The following is a 20,344-nucleotide window of genomic DNA, read 5'->3' as shown; positions in this document are numbered from 1 at the left end:
CCTACTGGAAGCCTTAGGCCGCCCTTGACTTTTTCAGCTTCAAGATGTTGCCCACATGTCTGGGCTCATGGCTTCCTTTCTTGACCTTCAGAACCAGTGGCGTCACGGCCCTCTGACACTCTTCCATGGCCACGGCTCCCTTGGATTCTGCCTGTCATTTCTCAGCCCTTGAAATTAAAGACAGCTGATGACCCAGGACACTCCCCCTGTTACAAGGGCAATTGATGAGCAACCTTAATTCTGTCTGCAACTTTACCTTCCCTTTGTCGTGTCACTGAACACAGTCTCGGGTCCCATGGATGAGGCTTGGGTGCCATTGTTCAGTCTGCTACAGAAACTTCCAAGGTCTCATGAAGAAAAGCCTTCCTCCCACGTGACGTGAGACACAGAGGCATTTTTATTGTTACTGAGGGAGATGCTTCTTCATTATTTGTTTATATTGGTTGTGGCACAAAAGCTCCTTGGCCTTCCTATTCTGTCATGAAATCCACGCCAAGTTCTGAACTCCACGTGAGCTTCAGATTCGGCCGAACCTTAACCCGGACACCAGCGACACAGCCGCTTCACGCCGGCGTTTACAGAGGGTTTGCGTTTGAGCACACCTTCACGAGTATTCCACTCTCCCAAAGCAGGGACATGTGGCAGGGAATGTCCCCATGTGGCAGAGGAAGAGGTTGAGGCTCCCATGAAACGAGGTCATGCCCGTGTGGAGCCCAGAGCAGGGGTGGCTCAGAGGAGGGACTCAGGTTCCTGAAACGGAAGGTCCGAGGGTGAGTGACCCCAGGTCCTCTGGGACACCAGAGCAGCCGGACACAGGACAAGAACTGGCAGAGGGAGTGGATGGCACCACCTGCTGGGGTGGGAGAAATGGGGTCACAGGGATGCAGGTGCGTTCTAGCGCCTGCCGCTGTGTCCTCTAACTCTCCACGGGGAGCCCTGGGCTCCACGGCCCGTCTCTGAGTTGGAGGGGTGGGTGGGCGGGCGTGTGAGGCCAGAGCTGCTTTTCTAGTCACTCCAGGGAGAGCTGGCAGAGGGGTCTGGGAGCCCCACTCTGAGGCTCACTGACTCAGGTGTGCCCTCTTAAGTGTGGAGCAGTAGGAGGTGGAGGACATGGTGCCAGTGAGGGGTCAGGTCAAGGCACCTGTTCTGCCCGTGCCTCTAAGCAAGTCCCATTCCTCGGGGGGATGCTGGCAGGGCTGGGGGAGGAGGGGAGGGGGGTGGGCGGTAGGGACCCATGTCCTGTACGATAACGGAGCTAGACTGGAGGTCTGATCCCAAGCTTTACGGATTGGGAACTGGATTATTAGGTTTTTAGTTCCTGTCTGCCAGGACGGGTCCCCCAGCTCAGCTGGGAGGTGAGGAGGGAAGCCGAGACTGTTTCCTGAAGGGCGACACCTGCATGTATGTCAGTCAGAACTGGCCGGAACTGGCCCCAGGGCGACGGCTTCAGAAGAGAGTGGGAGCCACAGTGGGGGGTCAGGGGAGGGTGAATGGGAGGTTTTTTCTGGGCTACGCTAACCAGCTCTAGCGCAGGGGTTGGCGATCTTTTCCTCTAAAGGGCCAGGTAGGCTGTGCTGAGATTTAAACTCAGCGCCTCTGATCCCAAAGTCCTTGTCCCGTCCTCTGCACCGAGTGTCTCCTGACTCAACCGGGGGTTCCTCAGTGAGATCACACGGCGGTTCTTCTCCCTACTCTTGTTGGCTCTCTTTCCTTCTGAAGCACATCTGGAGCACAGCTGTGAGGCCACAAGCAGAACACTGTCCTGGGGAGATGAAGCCGGGTTTCTGTGACCGCCTCAGGGGGCTCATCTGGGTGATCCCCTTGGAGGGCGGTGGGAATAGCCACTCCATGACTCCCGTAGGCCTGGTGGCCTTAGTCCAGGGACTGGAGACTGCGGGGGCCTGGGGCTTTGTTTGTAGCCCTGGAGGGTCAGTTACGTTCACCCTTTGGTCTCAAGGCCAGTCCTGTGGTTTCCGTGGAATTACTGGCTGGCAGCCTGCGTGCCAGGCTGGCCTGTTAAAGAGGATCCCAGAGAAATCGTCTGGGTTTTCCATCTTCCATTCCGGAGAACATTAAATTTTATTTAGTCACTACAGGTTCTTATATGGAGCTAGTTCTCTGTGGGATTTTTCTGTAGAAGTAAGTCCTCATTCCTTCTGTCTACCCTTTCCTTCCTCTTCCTTCTGTGCATTCAGCCGTCCATTCAAGCTTTCAAAGTGTAATTGTGTCAGATGCCATGTTACATACGCAGGGAAGCAGAATCGCAGCTCTGCTTTCAAGGAACTGATGGTCTTGTCGGAGAGAAGTAAATGAAAAGAGCTAAAACATCCCGTGAAAGAGCTCTGTCCCCCCAGGCAGGGCAGTTGGGGACGGCTTGTTGGGGGAACAAGGCTGGCGTGAACTTGGAGGGTGAGTTACAACTGCTGCTCGACAAGAGGGGACAAGCAAGGATGTGTCTGAGCACATGTTTTGTGTGCGTACACGTGCTTGTGTGTGTACACGCACCCATCTGTGTGGAGGCTGCTGAAGACATCCCAGAAATGGAGATTTGTGCAAGAGCAGGGAGTCATGAAGTGGTGTGGCTTTATGGGGACACTACATGTGACTTACGTGGCTGGAGAATGGGGTGCGCAGGAAACGTGGCAGGAGGGGGGGCAGAGAGACAGGCAGGGACCAGAGTCAGGGGGCCTTGGGGCATAACCAGGGGCTGAGACCAGTGGGGAAGCATCATGGACGAGCTTTAAGTCCGGAAGTGGCGGCGCCAGGCATGGCATTGGTGGGGCAGGCTGGGGGGTGGAGAACCATTAAGGTTCCTCATGGACACTTCCTGCAGCAGACACTTGGTCATCATGGTTGCAGGATAATGGGACCGAGCCGGTGTGATCAAACGCTTTGTGAAACTTGCAAACACAAATAGGCCATGTCGTCTGGTTTTGTGGACTAGGGAATGGAGGCCGCAGGGGGCTTCCGGTGACTCACAGGGGTTAACTGAAGGGCAAATGCCCCGTGGTTGCCGTGGACTTGGGGGTCTGTGAGAGGGCCCACCTGCCGTGGGAGGGAGGACGATAGTGCAGCCACTGCCTCATTCTGGCTTACACAAGGCCTCCTTCGGGTGGACAAGACTGCTGATGTCCAAGATGCAGAGGAACAGAATACAAGTCCCCGAGCATCGCCCAGAGGCCTGCGACTGACTGAGTGTGCAGCCCTTTCAACTGCACCTCGGACCTGGAGGCCGGTGGCTCAGGCGGGCCGCAGAGGTTTTGTTTTCCTTCAGCCATGAATTTGGAGACCGCTTGGAAAAACAGCCCCAGCACTGGGGTTAAGACACTAGGGACGATCAACAGCCTGACTCATAGGAGGAACGAAACCACAGTCTCTACGTGAGGCTGATAACTGCTCAGAACAGGCCGGAAAGCACAGGTTCAGTTTCCAGGGTGCATCTCGGGTTTCTGGTTTACTCAGAAATGCCGGGGTGAGTGCGTACGCCGATGGAAGTGGTGAAGTCAGCATTGGCTCCATCCTGGCTTGCCTCACATGTCAGTGCTGACTACTCGGTCAAAGGAAGTTGTTTGAATTGGGGGATGGAGAAGATGCTTCGGTTTGGAGACCGTGGGGCCCAGATCCGAAGTCATTTGTTCCCCCACGCTGTGCTGCACTGTGCCCTTCACTTCGGGACATGTTCCCGTGGCACCTTACGGTTGCACCTCACCTTTCACGTTGCTCTCCACTGTCGCCTCTTCCCTTTGTCTGCTAAGCTTCCCCTCCGCAGCTAGTGTTGTGTGGCTTTTCTCCTTCCCATTCCGTGAGTGATCCAAACTCACGCCTACCTCGGCACTTGTGCACTGGCCGGAAGTCCCTCTCCGAGACCTCTGCCTGGGGTGTCTCTCATCATTCGTCTCAAGCATCACTGGTCAGCGGGGCCTTGCTCACTAGCAAGCCCCCTCCCTGCCTCATCTCACCCGTCTCTGAAATTCTTGTCTGACACCCTCCCATCCCACTGGCCTGTCACCTCCTGTGGGGCAGGGCCCTGTCTGCCTTCCTCACAGCTCACCCTTGGCCCCCAGGCCTGGCTTGCAGCGGGTTCCCCACGCATGTGTGTTAAAGGAGTGAGGTCTGGCACCGACCTGGGGGTTCCGCGTGCAGGCCCTGCGTGTCGTGAGGCTTTCACCGTAAAGACAGTGCCTCATCTTTAACATCGTTTCCCTGTTTGTCTTTTCTAGTCAAGTGCCCCGAAGGAAGCCATTTTCAGGAGGAGCAGTGCGTTCCCTGTCCTGTGGGGTTCTACCAGGAGTGGGCGGGGAGCCTGACCTGTGTCCCATGTCCCAGGGGCAGAACGACCGTTTTGGCCGGAGCTTTCCTTCAGACCCACTGTGAGTCCTGCAGGGTCCCGCTGGGAAACACAGACCCCGTGGTGCACTGGGGCCGCAGGGGAAGGTCTCAGCCTTGGCACCATCGACATCTGGGGCAGATGATTCTTCATTTGAGGGGGCTGTCCCTTGTATGACAGGGTGTGGATTTGGCAGCGTCACTGGCCCTTACCTGTTAGATGGCAGAGGCGTACCTCTGCCCCACCAAGTTCTAATGACAACTGGATGTGCCCCCGGACAGTGCCAGAGTGGCTTCATGGGGACAGCATCGCCCACCATTGCAAACCGCAGGCACACAGCCAAGCGTCAGAGGGGTCTCTGCCGCACCGACTGCGCACACCCGTGCCCACCAGGGGCTGGGCCGGGTGTTTTCCTCGCGCCGTCTCGCTCAGTTCTCCCTTCCAGGGAAATAGCGTGAGCTGGCCTTTCACAGGTAAGACGCTTCGGGCTCAGAGAAGCAGTTTAGCTGAAGGCACTCGGCTAGTAAGCAGCATGGCTGGCCTTCGGTCTGGGCGTCGTCTGCTTCTGAAACCTCTGATTTTCGTGTCGGCCTTATCAGATCGAGAAGTGAAAGACAGTTGCCACCTCCTGGCCTCGCCACCGTGTGGCTCACAGGCCTGTCGCCCTGCTGTTTCATCGGGACTGCGTGCACTCGCAGGTTTCCCATATGTCACGTGATTTCGTCTGTCCTCCTTACGTGACAGTCACCTGGGTATTGCTGGGTTTTTCCTGCCCGGGACTCATGACCTGCCTTGGGCATTTTTTTTTCCATGTTAGCCTGAAATTGTGTCAACAAGAGGAAAACTGTTATTGTTTAAAAATGGAAGAGTGCCTAGAATTTGAAAATAATTAATTGAAAGAGATCAAGTCATGTTCTCTGATAAAGGCAATTTCCTTGGTCAGGAGAGCATGGAATCAGGGTGGTAATTGTGAGAAAGTAAGAGGAGTTTGGGGGCCAGGAGTCTGACCTTCCTCCTGGAGAGACAGTCCTCAGCAGGTGTGCTCTGCCCTTGACATTGGGGCATCGCCCCCGTGTGTCCATGGCAACCCTGGCCTCTGTGGTTTGGGGTAGCGTCAGGGGCTGTCACACTGTTAGAGGAAGGTGATCTTAAGGGGTTGGTGTACCTCACTGAGCCTTGCTGATGGAGGGGTGCTACCAGCATGACGGGCCAGAGAAAGGGGCCAAGGCGAGGTCCCAGGCAGATCCTCTCATTTCCTCCCTCCCTCCCTCCTGGTTCTGGCACGCAGGCTGAGTCGCCTCTCTTCTCTGAAGGTCAGCTTCCTCGTTTGTTACATGAGGCCAGTGGTGTGACATTCATAGGGTGGTTATAAAACATGTCTTTCTCAAGTTCAAGTTGCTGTACCCACATTACCATGGGTCGTGTGCCTTCAGCAACCAACGCTGGTTGCTCACGGTTTCAGAGGTCCCAGACCTGCGTGCCAGTGTGGTTAGGTTCTTGGTGTGTGTGTGTGCAGAGTGAGGGGCCTCCTGGGTCTTCCCCTTCCATCGGGGTGCCAACTCTGTCATGGGGATTCCACCCTGATGACCTCACTCAACCTCGTGACCTCTCTAAGGTCCCATCTCCAAATACCGTCACCACTGTGGTTAATGGCTTCAACCTGTGAACTGGAGGCAAACATTTAGTTCACCGCGAGATGGAATCCATTAATATGCTTGCGGAACAGTGAGCACTCACCCCCATCCCACCATGTGATCGGCTGTCACGTGATCACACTCCCAGAGGACTAGAGTCCTAGAGGATTTCAGCGATGGGTGGGTCTCCAGAGCCAGGGGCGGGGCCTGTGCTGAGTGTCCTGTTCACACCTGGGAGCTTCCCCAGGGCTCCTGAACTCTGCCCCTCTGCCTGCTACATCACCTGGTCCGTGTTCGTAGAGGGAGTTGTGTTAAGGAGCAGCACAGGGCAGGAGAGTCTGCCAGGCTTTAAATGATGTCAGCAGATCGTATTTCATGGCCTTCCTTTTCTCTTGGGGTAGCTTTTAGGATTTCAGTTTCTCTACATTATAATTCTCACTTAAAAACATTTTTCTCCTGTTTTCTAACCTTGCAGGTCCACTGGATGATTTCTGAGGTTCTGTTAACAACCAAGTAGCTATTGACTGAGTGATAAATTAATTCATGTATAGCACGTATGGCATATAAAGCATGTCATTTAAAAAGGAGCCTTTGTATCTCTTTTCAAAACACATCGTTATCAGTCAGCGGTTAGTCACGTGACTAACAGTGTTAAGAGGTGGAGAATCGGACTGTAGCCAAGTCTCTGGGCTGCCGGGAAAGGGCACCTTCCACTGACCTCGCAGCCCTGAGGCCCGTCCAGGCCTTCCCTTCTGACCATTCACACTCTTTCCTTGTGCCAAGTACGTCCTGGAAAATCAAAATGAGTAGAGATGCCTTCCCTGTCCTCAGGTGTTAAGGGTCTGATAGAAAAAAGAAAACATTTTTGTATTTAAGTACAGTATAGTGTAATGGATGCCATACGTGGTCAGGGTAGAGTCACCAATGAGTTTTAAGCTAGAGAGTGTCTTGGCTCAGACCTGTGACTTGCAGGTCTGACTAGTGATTGGGCGCCCGGGAGCCTGAGGGGCGGGACCCCAGAGGCCTGTCATCGATCGCTGATTGCTATGTCCATGTCTTGGTTCCAGGTGTCACCGACTGTCAGAGGAATGAGATGGGCCTGCAGTGTGACCAAGATGGCCAGTACCAAGCCAGTCAGAGGGACAGGGACAGTGGGAAGGCCTTCTGTGTGGACGACGAGGGGCGGAGGCTGCCGTGGTCAGAAACAGAGGCCCCGCTCACGGATGCCCAGTGTCTGAGTACGTGCAGGCCCTGAGACCAGCCACGTTGCCGGGGAACGGGGTGGTCTCCAGGGCTTCCTAGAAAGGGACGGACAGGTGAGAGGCATTTGTCTCCAATTTTTATGTAAAAAATATTAATCTATGTAGAAGTTGAAAGAATAGTAATAGGATGGACAAATACCTATCACCTAGATCCACCAATCATTAGTATTTTGCTTTTTTGTTCTGTTTTATTTATAATCATTGGAAAGTAAGGTTTAGACATCATAAAACAGTCCCCAAAATACATGCAAATGCATGAGAAAAGAATTTAAAAATTAACCTTCTGAGGCTTCCCTTTTTTGTGGGCAGCTTGCCTCCGAAGAGCTGGTCAGCACTTTTTCCTTCAGTGGGATGTTGTGGAAAGGCTTGAGGGCCAGGCCTGGTTCCGTAATTTACTGCTGGGCGTCCCGGGGCAGGTTGCTCAACTTCTCTGGTCCATAGGCCCCGCAGCGTCCCCCTGAGACACTGAGCAGGCCAAAGCATCCCGTGAAGACAGCACTCACTGAGCAGTGTCAGGGCACAAGCCTGCAAGGGGATGATGGGTGGGAAAGTCCTGGCAGGCCGGGAAACCTCCTACGGCACGCAGAGTGATGGGAGTGGGGTTGGAACTAGTTTAATTCGAATGGCCGGCTGTGTCCTCTTGGGCAAGGCACTTGCCTTCCGCAGTTTTCTCACCTGTAAGTGGGAATATGAAGGCCACCCGCTGGGGAACTGAGTGTGTTAGCAATGGAGTGCGTTAACTGGTAATACATGTCTCAGAATGACTAGCGGTCTCAGTACTGGTTGCCTTGTCTCCGCATCTGCTAACCAGGGAGCAGGCTGAGACATTCTGCAAGGGCCTCTCATCCCACCCTCCTGCCTTCAGAACTCTGCTCCACCTTTCTGCAGTCCCCTTCTGCTGCTTGGAGGCCATGGCTTGCCTTTGCACTCGAGGGAGCAAGCCCTGGCTGCCGGTGCCGCTCAGCTGTCTGTGGAAGGAGAGGGAGGGCCCGCGTGGGCTCTCGGGGAGCCAGGCCCGTGCCAGGTGGTTTCTCTAGGCCATCACGTGGAAGCTCGTGTGGTGAGGGGGCAAGGGGCAGATGTCGTCAGCCCCACCATTTAGTTGAGGACAGTGAGGCAGAGTGTTTCAGATACTTTTGAATGGGTGTATGGCCCTTAAATCCATTCCTTTCGTTGCACATCTGCTCCTGCCTGGATTTATCTGTTTCCTTATTAGACACACTAGCACGTGCACACTTGCACACACACAAGACATGCGCCCTTGTGCACATGCCACACTGCTCTCTAGGGAAGCTGGTGCAGCTGATAACTTAAAACACCTGGAAACGCAAGTGAGAACATTTCATTTTCTAATGCCCAGACCAGTCATTTCTCTAGCAAAGCGCCGCAGAATCCCAGGGATCTGTGTGTATCAGTCCCCGTGGGTAGATCTGCAGGTCCAACGGACGTCATTAGTTTTTTCCAGTGTTTCTCCTCTTGGGCAGATACAGCAACTGGGGGAGTGAGAGCTGGAAGGCTTTAAGGGGTCAGGCCGGCAGGTCTCTGCCGTCCTTCACAACCGAGGGCCCGGTGACTCCTGGCCATTCTGGGATCATCCCTGAAGTGCTTGCGTCTCAACGTCGGCCCCCTTCACGTCCACGGATGGCAGCGTGTGCTTTGTCAGGCATCTCTCGTTCTGCCCTGTGTTCATCTGGGGCTTAGGAAGAGCCCGCAGATAGAGCCTCCACACCTCGGGTTAGTGGGCAAAGCTCGGGGCTTAGCAGCTTCTCTTCGAATGTGCGGCAGGATTTCACTGTGAAGGAGTTGGGCCCCCGCTGGGGCGTCTGTAAGCTTCTCTTCAGAATCCTCTCGCTTGCCTTTGAGAGAACGGTCTCTTTGGAAGTGAAATGGCAGTCTCAGTTTTGTCCTCTTGAAAAAGCAAAGGACGTGGAATTTAGTAGTCGTATAACTTCCCAAGCAGGTCTCTACCCGAGAGGAAGTGCCCCCTCTTCACCCAGCCCCCTGCTCCCCACGTAGTTCAGGCCTGGGTTAGCACCCAGAGGGAATGCGGCCATAGCTTCCAAACTCCATCCTGAGCCGGTTTTGCCCCCTCCAGTGATTTTTCTACTGGACGCATTCAGTGCAGTTTTTCTAAAAGGCAATTCTGTTTATGCAACGCCCCTTGAGACTATTCCGAGGTCCTGCGTTGCTCCCGGAGTATAGTAAAGCCACACATCTCAGCCTCTCTGCTCTGGCCTCGGCCTCATTAGACTGGACTCACCTTTGGGGCTAGAACTGTATCTCACCTTTTGTTCTGTTCCAGGGCAATGGTGCTTGTTGTCAGAACAAATGAATTGTTCCCATCACTTGAATTCCTGTAGACAGTTTTATAAGCCCTGGCACTTAGGCAGGTGCCCTTGCAGGCGGCACGGGGACCCGGCACCCACTGTGAGTCATTCCTGTGTGTCGGGTGCTCCATGCTGTGTCACTTAATCCTCACAACCAGGGAATGGAGATGCTCAGAGACCACCTTCGTAACATGCCTTCCAGATTCCCTGGTGTGGGGATTTCGGCAGTCATCGTTCTGCTCGTGTGTCTGCTCTCCCTTCTATCCATCCATCCTTCTGTCCAATAGACAGGAAACTAACATGCCTGTCACTCTCCTCGCCAATGGAGGTTCAGACATTTTTGGAACATTGTCCTTGTCTTGGGAAGAAACAGGCACATAAATACTGAGAATCATGATCAAATGCATTCCGATGGTGACCCTCTGTCCTGTCCCCAAGACCCTGCATGTGTCAGGGTCTAAGTAGCAATCTGGCACGTGGGAAATTACAGCAGCAGAGTGACCACTCTGAGACCAACTCAAGACTCCGTGGAGCCACTGGCAGCCCAGCTCACAGACAGTTTCTGTCCTGCTTGGCCATGCACTTGTTTGCAGAGCGTCACAGAGTGAAGCTCTGTGTCACCCAGGCGTCCGTGTCCCGAAAGCCAGGGGCCATCTCACCAAGGTCCTCAGTTCACACATTTTTGGTGACTGCAAAGACTTTAACTGAAAACTGAAAGACTTCTACGATTTTATTTTGTCTTCTAGAAGGTTGTGAGGTTCTGGTCTATACCCGTCAAGCTGTAGGGACCCAGGGGCACAGGCAACATGGTGTTTGCGGGACCGGTGATCGCAGTCTCTGCGATCAGTAACAGGAGTGTAGAAATTGCAGAGACAGAGGGCAGAGGAGAGCGGGGGCTGAGTGTGGGTTGAGCACAGGCATGGACAGCTTCTGCGATCAGTGTGAGGGCCACTCTGTACAATTAGAATGCCTTTCTATATCAAACAATTTTGAAGACGAAAAGTACGTTATTTCTATTATATTAACACTCCCCTCTCCCAACCTGATCCCAAAAGGAATCAATTTTTTCTTGCACTTATTATGAAAGCCAAGGAGAGATGGCTTTGCGTGACCTTGAGTTAATTTGTTGACGTAATGAAAACCAACCCAGACACAATCACTTTTGTAAAGCAGTAGATGTGAATGAGAATGAGTGCGTGTGTACATGCTTATAACGACTCGTGTATCTGCGAAAAACTGGTACCTGTGGGCTTTGGGGCTTGTTTTTTGGCAAAATATTGGCATCCTTGGGCATTTTGGCTTATGAGATTAAGCTCGTTCCTGGAAACAAGGAGTTGCCACGATGCCTTTTTCACTTGGAGCGTGAGTTCCACGTCTCATAGCCTTGAGAAATTGTACTTTTTTCCTCCCCCCGTCTGGTTCCAAGAGCATGTGACCGTGTGAGTCCTCCCAGATCAGACCTCGTGTGTGTGGACGGCTAGGAACACACACGTGAGGTCCCATCTAAACAAACACTGTCACAGAAGTGCCCGAGCCACACGCCACATTTTCAGATTTCCCCGAACCCGTGTACATGTGTTCTGTTTGTCTTTTTAAAAACAACTTAGCTCTTTCCAGAAAGAAGTCAAGTAGTTCCATAGGAAGAAAGTTTTCTTTTTTCTCATCTTTTTCAAAGATTTTATTTATTTTTGGAGAGAGCAGAAGGGAGGGTAAAAAAGAGGGAGAGAAGCATCACTGTGTGGTTGCCTCTTGCACGCCCCCTGCCAGGGACCTGGCCTGCAACCCAGGCTTATGCCCTGACTGGGAATCAACCTGGTGACCCTCTGGTTCACAGGCCAGCACTCAGTCCACTGAGCCACACCAGTCAGGACTAAAAAGAAAATTTTCATTAAAAAATAAGATATAATTAGCACCTAGAAATAAGGACAGGGAAATCTCACTTTGGATAGAAAATTACTACCCATGAGAAATGATGAGTTGCAAGGACTAATGTAATACTATATTTTCTCCTTATTTCCTGATAATGAGATAGAAAACTGGAGACAGAAGTCATACCTTTCATTGTTACACAGGAAGCAGCATGTTAGGCCGAACTTAGAAGGAATTCTCCCCATGGGACATCTGTGTGACCAAGGGCTGTGACAGGAAGGTGGCTTCTTGACCTAGCACTCTTCTTGGCTTCAAGGCTTCAGTGTCAGATTTCATGAGTTTCACACTGTCTTTCAGTGATGCAGAAATTTGAGCAGGTTCCCGGATCTAAGGTGATGTTCAGTGCTGACGTGGCCACGGGCGTCAGGTCCAAGGTTCCTGGTTCTGAATCCCCGCTGGCACAGTGCTTGGCAGGTAAGGGGTGTGGGGAGGTGGGCAACCAGGGGGTGGTATTGAAATATGTTCTGCTGATCTACAAGGCAAATTGAACAAAACCGCTGACACTATCATGGAAAATACACTTTATCCAAACACTTTGCAGTCAGCTGATCCCCCAAAGGTACACTTAATGCATGATCTCACTTCTGGGTTTGTAATGCATCCACTGTAGGCCAAGGACAATAAGACACTAAAGATTCAGGAGCAGAATGGATGGCACTGGTTCCTTAGGGAGCTACGTGTCCGACTTGGGCGCTACATCTGCCTGTTTTAACAGCGAGGCCAGAGAGGGGCAGTGACAGCTGCCGTTTATTGATTGAGTGCGTGTCTGTGTAAGGAGTAGTTCATAACCCGGTAGTCACCTACGGAAAGTCATTGTCATCCTGTGTTGCCCTGGGGACAGATGGATGACAGTCCCCTGGTACTTGCAGACTGTGCTTCAGATGAGTCCTGCAGCTTCCTCACGGTGTCCGTGGTGGGACCAGATGTCACATGTGACTTCTATGCTTGGACCAGTGACAGCATCGCCTGCACAGCTTCTGGTCAGGTGAGTCATGGCTGCAGCTGGCACGTCTGCCTCTCCTCTGCCCATCGGACGTGTGCTGACTGAATCCACATTGGGTCGACCAGGCAAAGGGATGAGATTGTCCATAGCGGACCCCACGTTACCTCCATTTCTTCAAAGCGATGAGACTCTGGAAGATTGAGCCAGTGGCAAACCTGCGATGGCTCATGGTGACACGGACGCGAGGCACACTCCCCTGAGCAGTGTCGCCTCCTGACATGGGGGTCTAGAGGGAATGTCAAGGGCAAGTGGCCCCTTCTGCTCCCACCAGCCTGCTCATGGGGCATCTTGGGCACGGGGCCCTACCGGCCGTCTTCCAGAGCCCTGAGCGCCCACGGTCCCTCTGAGCCCTGGACCCCGGCAGACGCTCCTTCCCGTCATAGAAGTATGACTATGGCTTGAACAGAAAAACAGCTACATTTTAGTTAGAACTGTGTGAGACGGCTGCTTCTGTGAGTCAAAGCTGGTGGAATACTGGCAGTTTCATTGTTCCTGAGAATTAGGGCAGGCAGGCATCGCAGCAAAGCCACGCATGCTCCTGTCTCCTAACTCCCTGGGCCGTCAACCCACACAAACCTGCATTTTGCTCCCCAGCTCCTGGATCCATCCAGGAAATTTCTGTGCATTATAAACACCTTTTTTTGTTTGTTTGTTTATATGTTAACATTGTACAATATGTATTTTTGTCTCTTGTATCTTAATAATTAACCTTGTGCTTTTTAATGGCACATACCAGTCCCTTCTATGGATGTGGATAATTTGGCTTATATTCGTTAAGGACATTGGTTAGCCGTTTTGCAACACCATCGACAGGAGTACCTGGCATGCTCTTTATCTTGTACCTGTGCTTACGTGAGTGTGTTTTCATGAGCGACATCCTGGAGGCACACAGGTGGGGGTGGGCCCCTAAGTGTCAGCACTGTCCTAGCTCCCTGTTCTCAGTAGAATGTATCTGTCCCTCCTCTGTCATCACACTCTCCTGAGTGGCACCTGGCTTTGCAGCTGACACCCAGGACTTGGGGCTGGAATGGTCGGCTCACTGACTGTGCTCCAGCAGGACCGGGAGGAAACCGTGGGTAGGGTTGTTCCTCTGCTGCCTCCATCAGCCCAGGGCCTCGCCGTGGTTGGGGTCAATAAATGTTTGCTGGATTAGCTATCGCGGGATGTGATAACGCATCCTCTTCGCATCTCCAGCTGGAAGATGCACTGGGGAACTCGCAGGCCACGGGCTTCGGCGGGCTCAGCTGCCGGGTGAAAGTGAGGCGCCAGGATTGGGACTCGCTGGCTGTGTATCTGAAGAAGGGTAAGTGGGCAGAAATGGGCGGCTCTGGACTCGGTGGCTTTACCTGGCTGACGTTAGGAGCTGCCTCCCAGCAGGCGCGTCCGGGAGGAGCCAGACCGCCCCCTGCCCCCTGCACACACACGGAACCCACTTCCCTCCCTTCTCTCCCTTGCTCTTTGGGCAGACTCGTCTCCGCTGCCCTCCTCAGACAGTTGACTGCTAAGGACCTTCCATGTCGTTCGCATTGGTACCCGCATGCTTGAGCCTCACACAGGGAGGGCCATTCTGCCAGGGAGAAGCTACAGTGCAGAGTCCAGACTCTGTGCCCCGCACGACCCAGGGAGGCTGCCTGTGACCTGGGATGTCTGGGCATGGGGCTCCTGACCTTTCATCCCCACCTCCCAGAAGCAGTGGGACGCTCCCACAACTGGTCCAAACCTCTAAGCCCTTCCTCTGTCCTCACCCAGAGGCCTCTGCACCTCCTTCAGCTGCACACCCCCGAGCACTGCCTGGGGGCTTGTAAAACCATCCGTCCTTGTGGATGCCTCAGGGCAGGGCCGGGATCCTGCCCTCCCCCACTTCTCAGGGATGCTAGATGTCAGGGTGGGGACGCTGGAGCTGCCTGCCCGGGTCGTGCCAACTCTGCCATGCACCAGCCATGTGACCTGAGATCTGGGGCCACGTTCCCGGACTTTCTGGGCTTCTGTGTTTCTTCTCTAGTAGGATAGCTGTCACTAGTCATGAGAGGCAGTGTTTGGTACGTGGAAATAGCAGGTGCAGGAGATTTCTACATTGGTCTTCATTCTTGCGGAAAAGTTTCCTGATGACCCGGGGCTAAGGCTGGGGACCGGAAGACAACCAAGGGGGTCTGAACAGGGACTTGGAGGCTGAGACAGGAGGTGGCAGGATGTCATTCTGTTAGGTCTGTACCTCAGGGCAGGAGGCCTGGCTCCCAGCAGCTTCAGACTTTTGCCGAAAATAGCTTGCAGCAAGTGGGGACAGTGCCACTGCCCAGCCCACAGCCTCATCTGACCTCGGTCCTCAGCGGGTACACGCATTGGTGTTTTTGTCCCCAGTCCTTCTTCCTCCTCCTGCCCCCGTCCTGTGTCGGAGGTGGCTCCCCTGGACAGTGAGTCCAGCAGAGCGCAGGCTCTGATCTGCGGCCTGGGCTCCTGGGACTCCTGCCCAGTGTTTATTCCACTTTAGAGACAGCAAAGCATAGAGACAATTTTCTAAAAAGGAAAAGAAATACAGTGAGTAGCCCCTCTCCATTTTCTTCTTTAAACTATACCTTGGCCTTTTATCACATTTTTAAGAAAATGCAATTATGTGTTTTTTTAAGTGTTTGCCGTTTCCCCCTCCTCCTCCCCTGAATGTTTATACTGTGGGGGAAATTGCAAAGGAAGCCGCAAAGCTTCCTCACTGCCAAACTAATCAAGGGCAGGACTGTTTTTTGTTTGTTTCTTTTTATTTTTGTCTTTGGCTTTTAAATTTTTTCTATTTTTTAAGCAGAAAAATTTTCTATTTTTTTATTTTTAAAATGTGGAGACCCAGCCATCCTGGACCCCATTGTAGCAGGAAGGGAAGGGGGTTAAACTGGATCTGGGGTCAGACCCCTGCTCCGATTAGGGATCACTTTTAAATTCGTCTTTCTGCACAACGGGAATAAATTATCACAGCTGAGGGGAAAGGACACATTTTTGCATGTCCCCAGCACAGTCCGTGGCAGCTGGGTGGGTAGACATGCACATTCACTCACATAGCTGAGCTCATGTGGCTCAGAGCAGAGGTCCCCAACCTCTGGGCCATGGACCAGTACCAGTGCAGGCTGCTAGGACCCGGGCCGCACGGCAGGAGGTGAGCGGATCGTGATGTGCTTGGATCATCCCCACACCATCCCTCTGACCCTAGTCCACGGAAAAATTGTCCTCCACTAAACCAGGCCCTGGTGCCAGAAAGGTGGGGGGGTCACTGACCTAGAGGGCAAGGCAGCTTCAATTGGTATTGGAACCAGACCATCCTCTGTCTGCATGCACTTCAAGTCTGCAGCCTTGACCGTGGGGAGTGGCCTTGAGATCATTCAGAATCAGAAGACGGTACTCGAAGGCTCCTCAGAGACTGTGTAGCCCCGTCCCCTCGTTCACAGAGCAGGTCCAGAAGGAGGGAGCATCATGTGCAACCAGGACCTCAGGGCAAGACTTAAAGGGAGGGACCCTTTAGGGTTAGCCGGGCTTTGGTAAAGGATGAGCGGGGGCTGTGCTGGCTAGTCTGGGAGAAGGGAGGAGTGAGCCAGCCCACGCAGGGAGTAGACACCGGCCCTTTGGAGACCTGCAAGATAGCTGCCGAGCATCCACTAAGGGCTGGGCTCATGGCTCAGCCTTTTCTATAAGCCTGTCTTTTCATCTGCTCAATATCCATGAGGATTACACATGGTCACCCCCATTGTGCAGTTGGGTAAGCTGAGGCTCTCAGGAATTAGGAACTTGCTAGCGTGGGGTGCTGTAGGAGTTCCCACTCAGGTCTGCCTCGTTCCACAGCTTGTGCGCTTGGGCCTCGTTCTGTACACTCTGTGCTGGCTCCAGGTGCAGGGGGCAGTTAAGAACGGTGAATGCTGGGTGGTGGGAGGCCGGGGTGGTGACGAGCCCGGGCTCGGGCATTCTCTCTGCCGCCCACCAGCTGTGTGCACCGAGGCAACACCATTAGCTGGTGAGGCTCTCTTCCCCCAAATGCACAAAGGATGTAATAGCAGGACAGACTTTGGCTGTAGCGTGATGCATCATCTCACATTTGCACAGTGATGCTCTGAAAATAACAGGGCTGATGGAGAAGTAGAGTCCGGGCAGAGACAGGCAGCACCTCAGCTGTGAAACTCTAACTAGAGGGCTAAGAAAATAGTAACAGTTCCACTGAAAATGAAAAGTCTATGGTTTAAAAAGAGACACACTGAACCCACCTCAGGAAACGTAAAAGCAAGTAGCTTGGTGGGGGCAGGTGCAGGGAAGGGTAGGGACACCTGAGTTATGGAGCCGGGGGCCAGAGGCACAAAGGGGAAATCACAGTTGTCACACTGGGGACGGAGCCAGTGGCCAGGCTGAGGCGAGAGGAAGAATGCAGACTGGGGCGGATCATGTCCGGGCCCATCTCTCTGCATCCGCTGTTCCACCTTCAACTGTTGGTCGCGGGCAGGAGGCAGTGACGTGTTGGGAAAACTGTAGCTGAACCAGCATTTGGGGGCCCGGCTTCCTGCCCCGCAGGGTATTTGAGAAGCTGAGTTACTGAAACACACGGGATCGCAGAGCAGGTTGAACGGAACTCTCGGGGCATGAAGCACGTGAGGTCCTGCAGGCGAGGCGCGTGGCACGTGGCACTGGCGTCAGTGGGTAAGGTTGGAGCTCAGCATTGGCGGGTCAGCCTGCAGAGAGTGACAAGTGCCAGCCCTCCACACATGACCTTTAGACCCTCTGAGGGGTCATGGGCATTTGTCCTGGCTGCTGGCTCCACGCCCTGCCTGCACAGACATGTCCCCAGGTTTCATGGCACAGAAAACTCTGCACTGGTTTAAGATCTTTAAACATTTTTTTCTGCCTTTTCCCCAGGCCAAGAATTCACCACAAGGAGTCAGAAAATCTTCGAACCAACTGGTTTCCAGAACACGCTCTCCGGAATGTACAGCCCCGTGGTGTTCGCAGCCTCAGGGGCCAGTCTGACGGAGGCTCATCTCTTCTGCTTTCTTGCATGTGACCGTGACGCGTGCTGTGACGGCTTCATCCTCACGCAAGTCCGCGAAGGTAATGTAGATGACAAGGATGGGAAACGCGGGGTCACACAAGCCAGGACGTACAACAGGGAGACTTGGTGGGCATGAGGTGACCGCATTCACGTGCGAGGGGGTATTCACGCACACAAAGTCAGGGACACACGGTGCCTCTCTCAACATGGCACATGCCTTTACATTGTAATACCATTTTTTTTCTTATTGATGTCTTCAGAGGAGGTATTACGAGTTCCATTTTACAGACTAAGCAACGGAGGCTCAGAATTTAAACCATTTGCTCCTAGACACAGGGCTCGCCACGGGACAGAGCCGGGGTCTGAGCCCAGGCGTGTCTTCGACAGCGCCTCGCTGCCGGTCTGGAGCCTGGGCCGGCCACCCCGGCCACCCTGGTCACTCACTCAAGGGCTGTCTGCTGAGTGCTGACAGAATGCCGGGTTCTGTGATCGCTGGGACTGGGACTTTCTGTCATCTCTCAACAGTGGGGGTGGACCTCTATCTGTAGAAATAAATCCGTGTTCCTGGTTGTGCAGACTGGTGGTAAAGAAGGCACTTACCACCCTGTGGCTTGCTGGCTGTGCACCATTGGACAAGTGGCTTAAACTAAGTTACACTTCGCCTGCCCATGAAATACAGATGATAACACAGATGGTGATCGTTCCTGCGGGACTGCTGTTACAAAGACAACGGGCCCCACGTGGGTCTGGCCCCTTGTATGCTATGGATTTAGTAACAGGGACGCAGCTATACCACCTATGGGGATGTTGCATTAACCTCATGGAGAATTCTGAAGATTAAAACCAATTTGAAGTAGCCTTTATATGTCTTTCCATGACCTCACTTCCGGTGACCACCATATATGCGAAGTCCAGTGTACTTGGTGTTGGAAATAGACAAAAGGAGCTTAGAGCCTGGTTGGGGAGACAGGGGTGCCGTGAAAGGACCACGACCCCCACTCATGCGTTTGCGCCACCACCAGGGAGCATGCACCACACACTGCTGTGTGCCAGACTGGATTAATGAGGCAGCAGGAGTGTCGAGACCATGAGAGCCTTGCAGTGCAGAGGAGGGAGATACCAATGGGACTTGGTAGTCAGGGAAAGCTTCCTGGAAGAGGAGACACATGGGATATTTTTTTGTGGGTCAGGCAGTGCTTAGATGGCGAGAGAAGAAAGACAGTCTGATCCAGGGTAGGCCTTCGTGCGAGCTGAGATAGAGGCAGGGAGACTTTGTGTGTTCGGGAGAATATTAACCGTGACATTGGGCTTCTCAGTCAGCAAACATTCATAAAGCACCTACCTTCTGTAGCACCTGTGATGAGGCCAGCACCTATCCAGCGCCTGCAGAGCATTCCTCCTGAGAGAGCAAACCCTGCTTGGTGGGCGCTAGAGAGCCTGTTTCCTCCTCTGTCAGTCCTGTTCTCCACCCCGCCTGTCCTCAGCTACCCCCTCTACCAGCCCCCATGCCACATGCCCAAGGTTCTTAGACCCTCAGCCTCCTTAAAAGCTGAAAGGAGCACAACATCACAGAGCTCTTGACCTTGGGTCTTTCCTCCAGCTCTGGTTCTGTTTCTCTCCTTTCCTACCGTAGCTCCTCCCCAGTTAGAGCTCTGTCTGCCCATCCTCCTTGGCCTGGCTGTCTCTAGCTGTTGACACCACTGACCACTTCCCAGCTCTTTAAAACTCGCCTCTCCTGACTTTCCCAGCATCCTTCTCTCACTCATCCCCTCTGTCTTGTGCAGCCTCCTGAGCACGTTCCTTTGAGCTTAACTATCAGCCAGCTCTGCCCTCACCCCTCCTGGGTCTCTGCAGAGGTCCAGGTGCCCACACTTGTCTGCTGTCTGCACAGATACCTGGGATGTCCTGCCAGCGTCTCAAAGTCAGCACATCTCTGCAGGGGTGGATAGCTTCCACCCTAAACAACCTGCTTCTGTTACAAATCCCGTCTTGGGGCAGAGCACGCCAGCCGAGAATCTGGGAATCATGCTGAGTCCCTCCCCCTCCTTCCCCTGCACTGATTCATCACTCCCATTTCTTGCTGCTTCCTTACTACATTGGGGATGGAGATTAAGTTCACTCCCGCTTCTGCTGTCTGGAATCTGGACTGTATTATTATTATTATTATTATTATTATTATTATTGCCAGTTGTGTTACTATCCTAATTGTTCCCAACCCCAAGGCTAGATTCCCCACCCTTGGTATCAGTCTGTATGATTTCTCCTCCCGAAACAGCATCTGCCTCTTCTCTTTGTATCCATGCTCACCTGTCCATCTCCCTGGTGGATCATAACTTCTGGCAGGATGAAATTGCCATCCATCCCCGGCCCAAGGTGATCACCGAAAAGTGCAGAGTTTATCTCACAGCAGTCAGTGGTGGCTGAAATGAGAACGTTGTGTGGGAGTGGTAGGGAGGGAAGCTGGAGGGGGGTAAGTGGTGTCCTAACATTCCTTGTAGGTTTAGTGCTCTGTGATTACATGGTGAGCGTCATGCTGGTATTCACATAAGCAGAGGACAGATAGATGATGGATGCATGCACACACATGCACACGAATGCTTGCATGTGTATGTAGCATGCATGTATGTACACACGTCTTTACGTATACATGTATTTAGAGACACCGCACTTCAAATCCAGGGAGCCTTCTGCCTCCTTTGAGCTAAATGTCTCTTCTGCGGACACCAGTCTCCCCAGAGGTTTGATGACTCACCAGACTATGACTTTTCAAGGTGGAAAGGCTGAGCTCATTTTCCTTAGGATCATATATGGAAGAGTTATTTTGTTCTGCAGGCCCACAAAACCCTTTTTC

The 20,344-nt window shown here is 53.1% G+C and overlaps 1 protein-coding gene across 1 annotated transcript in view; it reads left to right on the top strand.

Moving 5' to 3' along the window:
* Nucleotides 1-20,344, top strand: part of TG (thyroglobulin) — a 200,039-nt gene that overhangs the window by 35,737 nt on the left and 143,958 nt on the right. The window contains exons 21-26 of the mRNA XM_037166661.2: nucleotides 4,221-4,370; nucleotides 7,029-7,199; nucleotides 11,777-11,893; nucleotides 12,349-12,464; nucleotides 13,677-13,785; nucleotides 17,361-17,552. Coding sequence (XP_037022556.2) covers nucleotides 4,221-4,370; nucleotides 7,029-7,199; nucleotides 11,777-11,893; nucleotides 12,349-12,464; nucleotides 13,677-13,785; nucleotides 17,361-17,552 — 855 coding nt within the window. The remainder of the gene's footprint in view (nucleotides 1-4,220; nucleotides 4,371-7,028; nucleotides 7,200-11,776; nucleotides 11,894-12,348; nucleotides 12,465-13,676; nucleotides 13,786-17,360; nucleotides 17,553-20,344) is intronic.

This window comes from Artibeus jamaicensis, unplaced genomic scaffold (assembly GCF_021234435.1).
Source record: "Artibeus jamaicensis isolate MK-2021 breed Jamaican fruit bat unplaced genomic scaffold, CSHL_Jam_final scaffold_916, whole genome shotgun sequence".
Lineage (NCBI taxonomy): Eukaryota > Metazoa > Chordata > Mammalia > Chiroptera > Phyllostomidae > Artibeus > Artibeus jamaicensis.
This window is presented reverse-complemented; position numbering and strand designations above follow the sequence as displayed.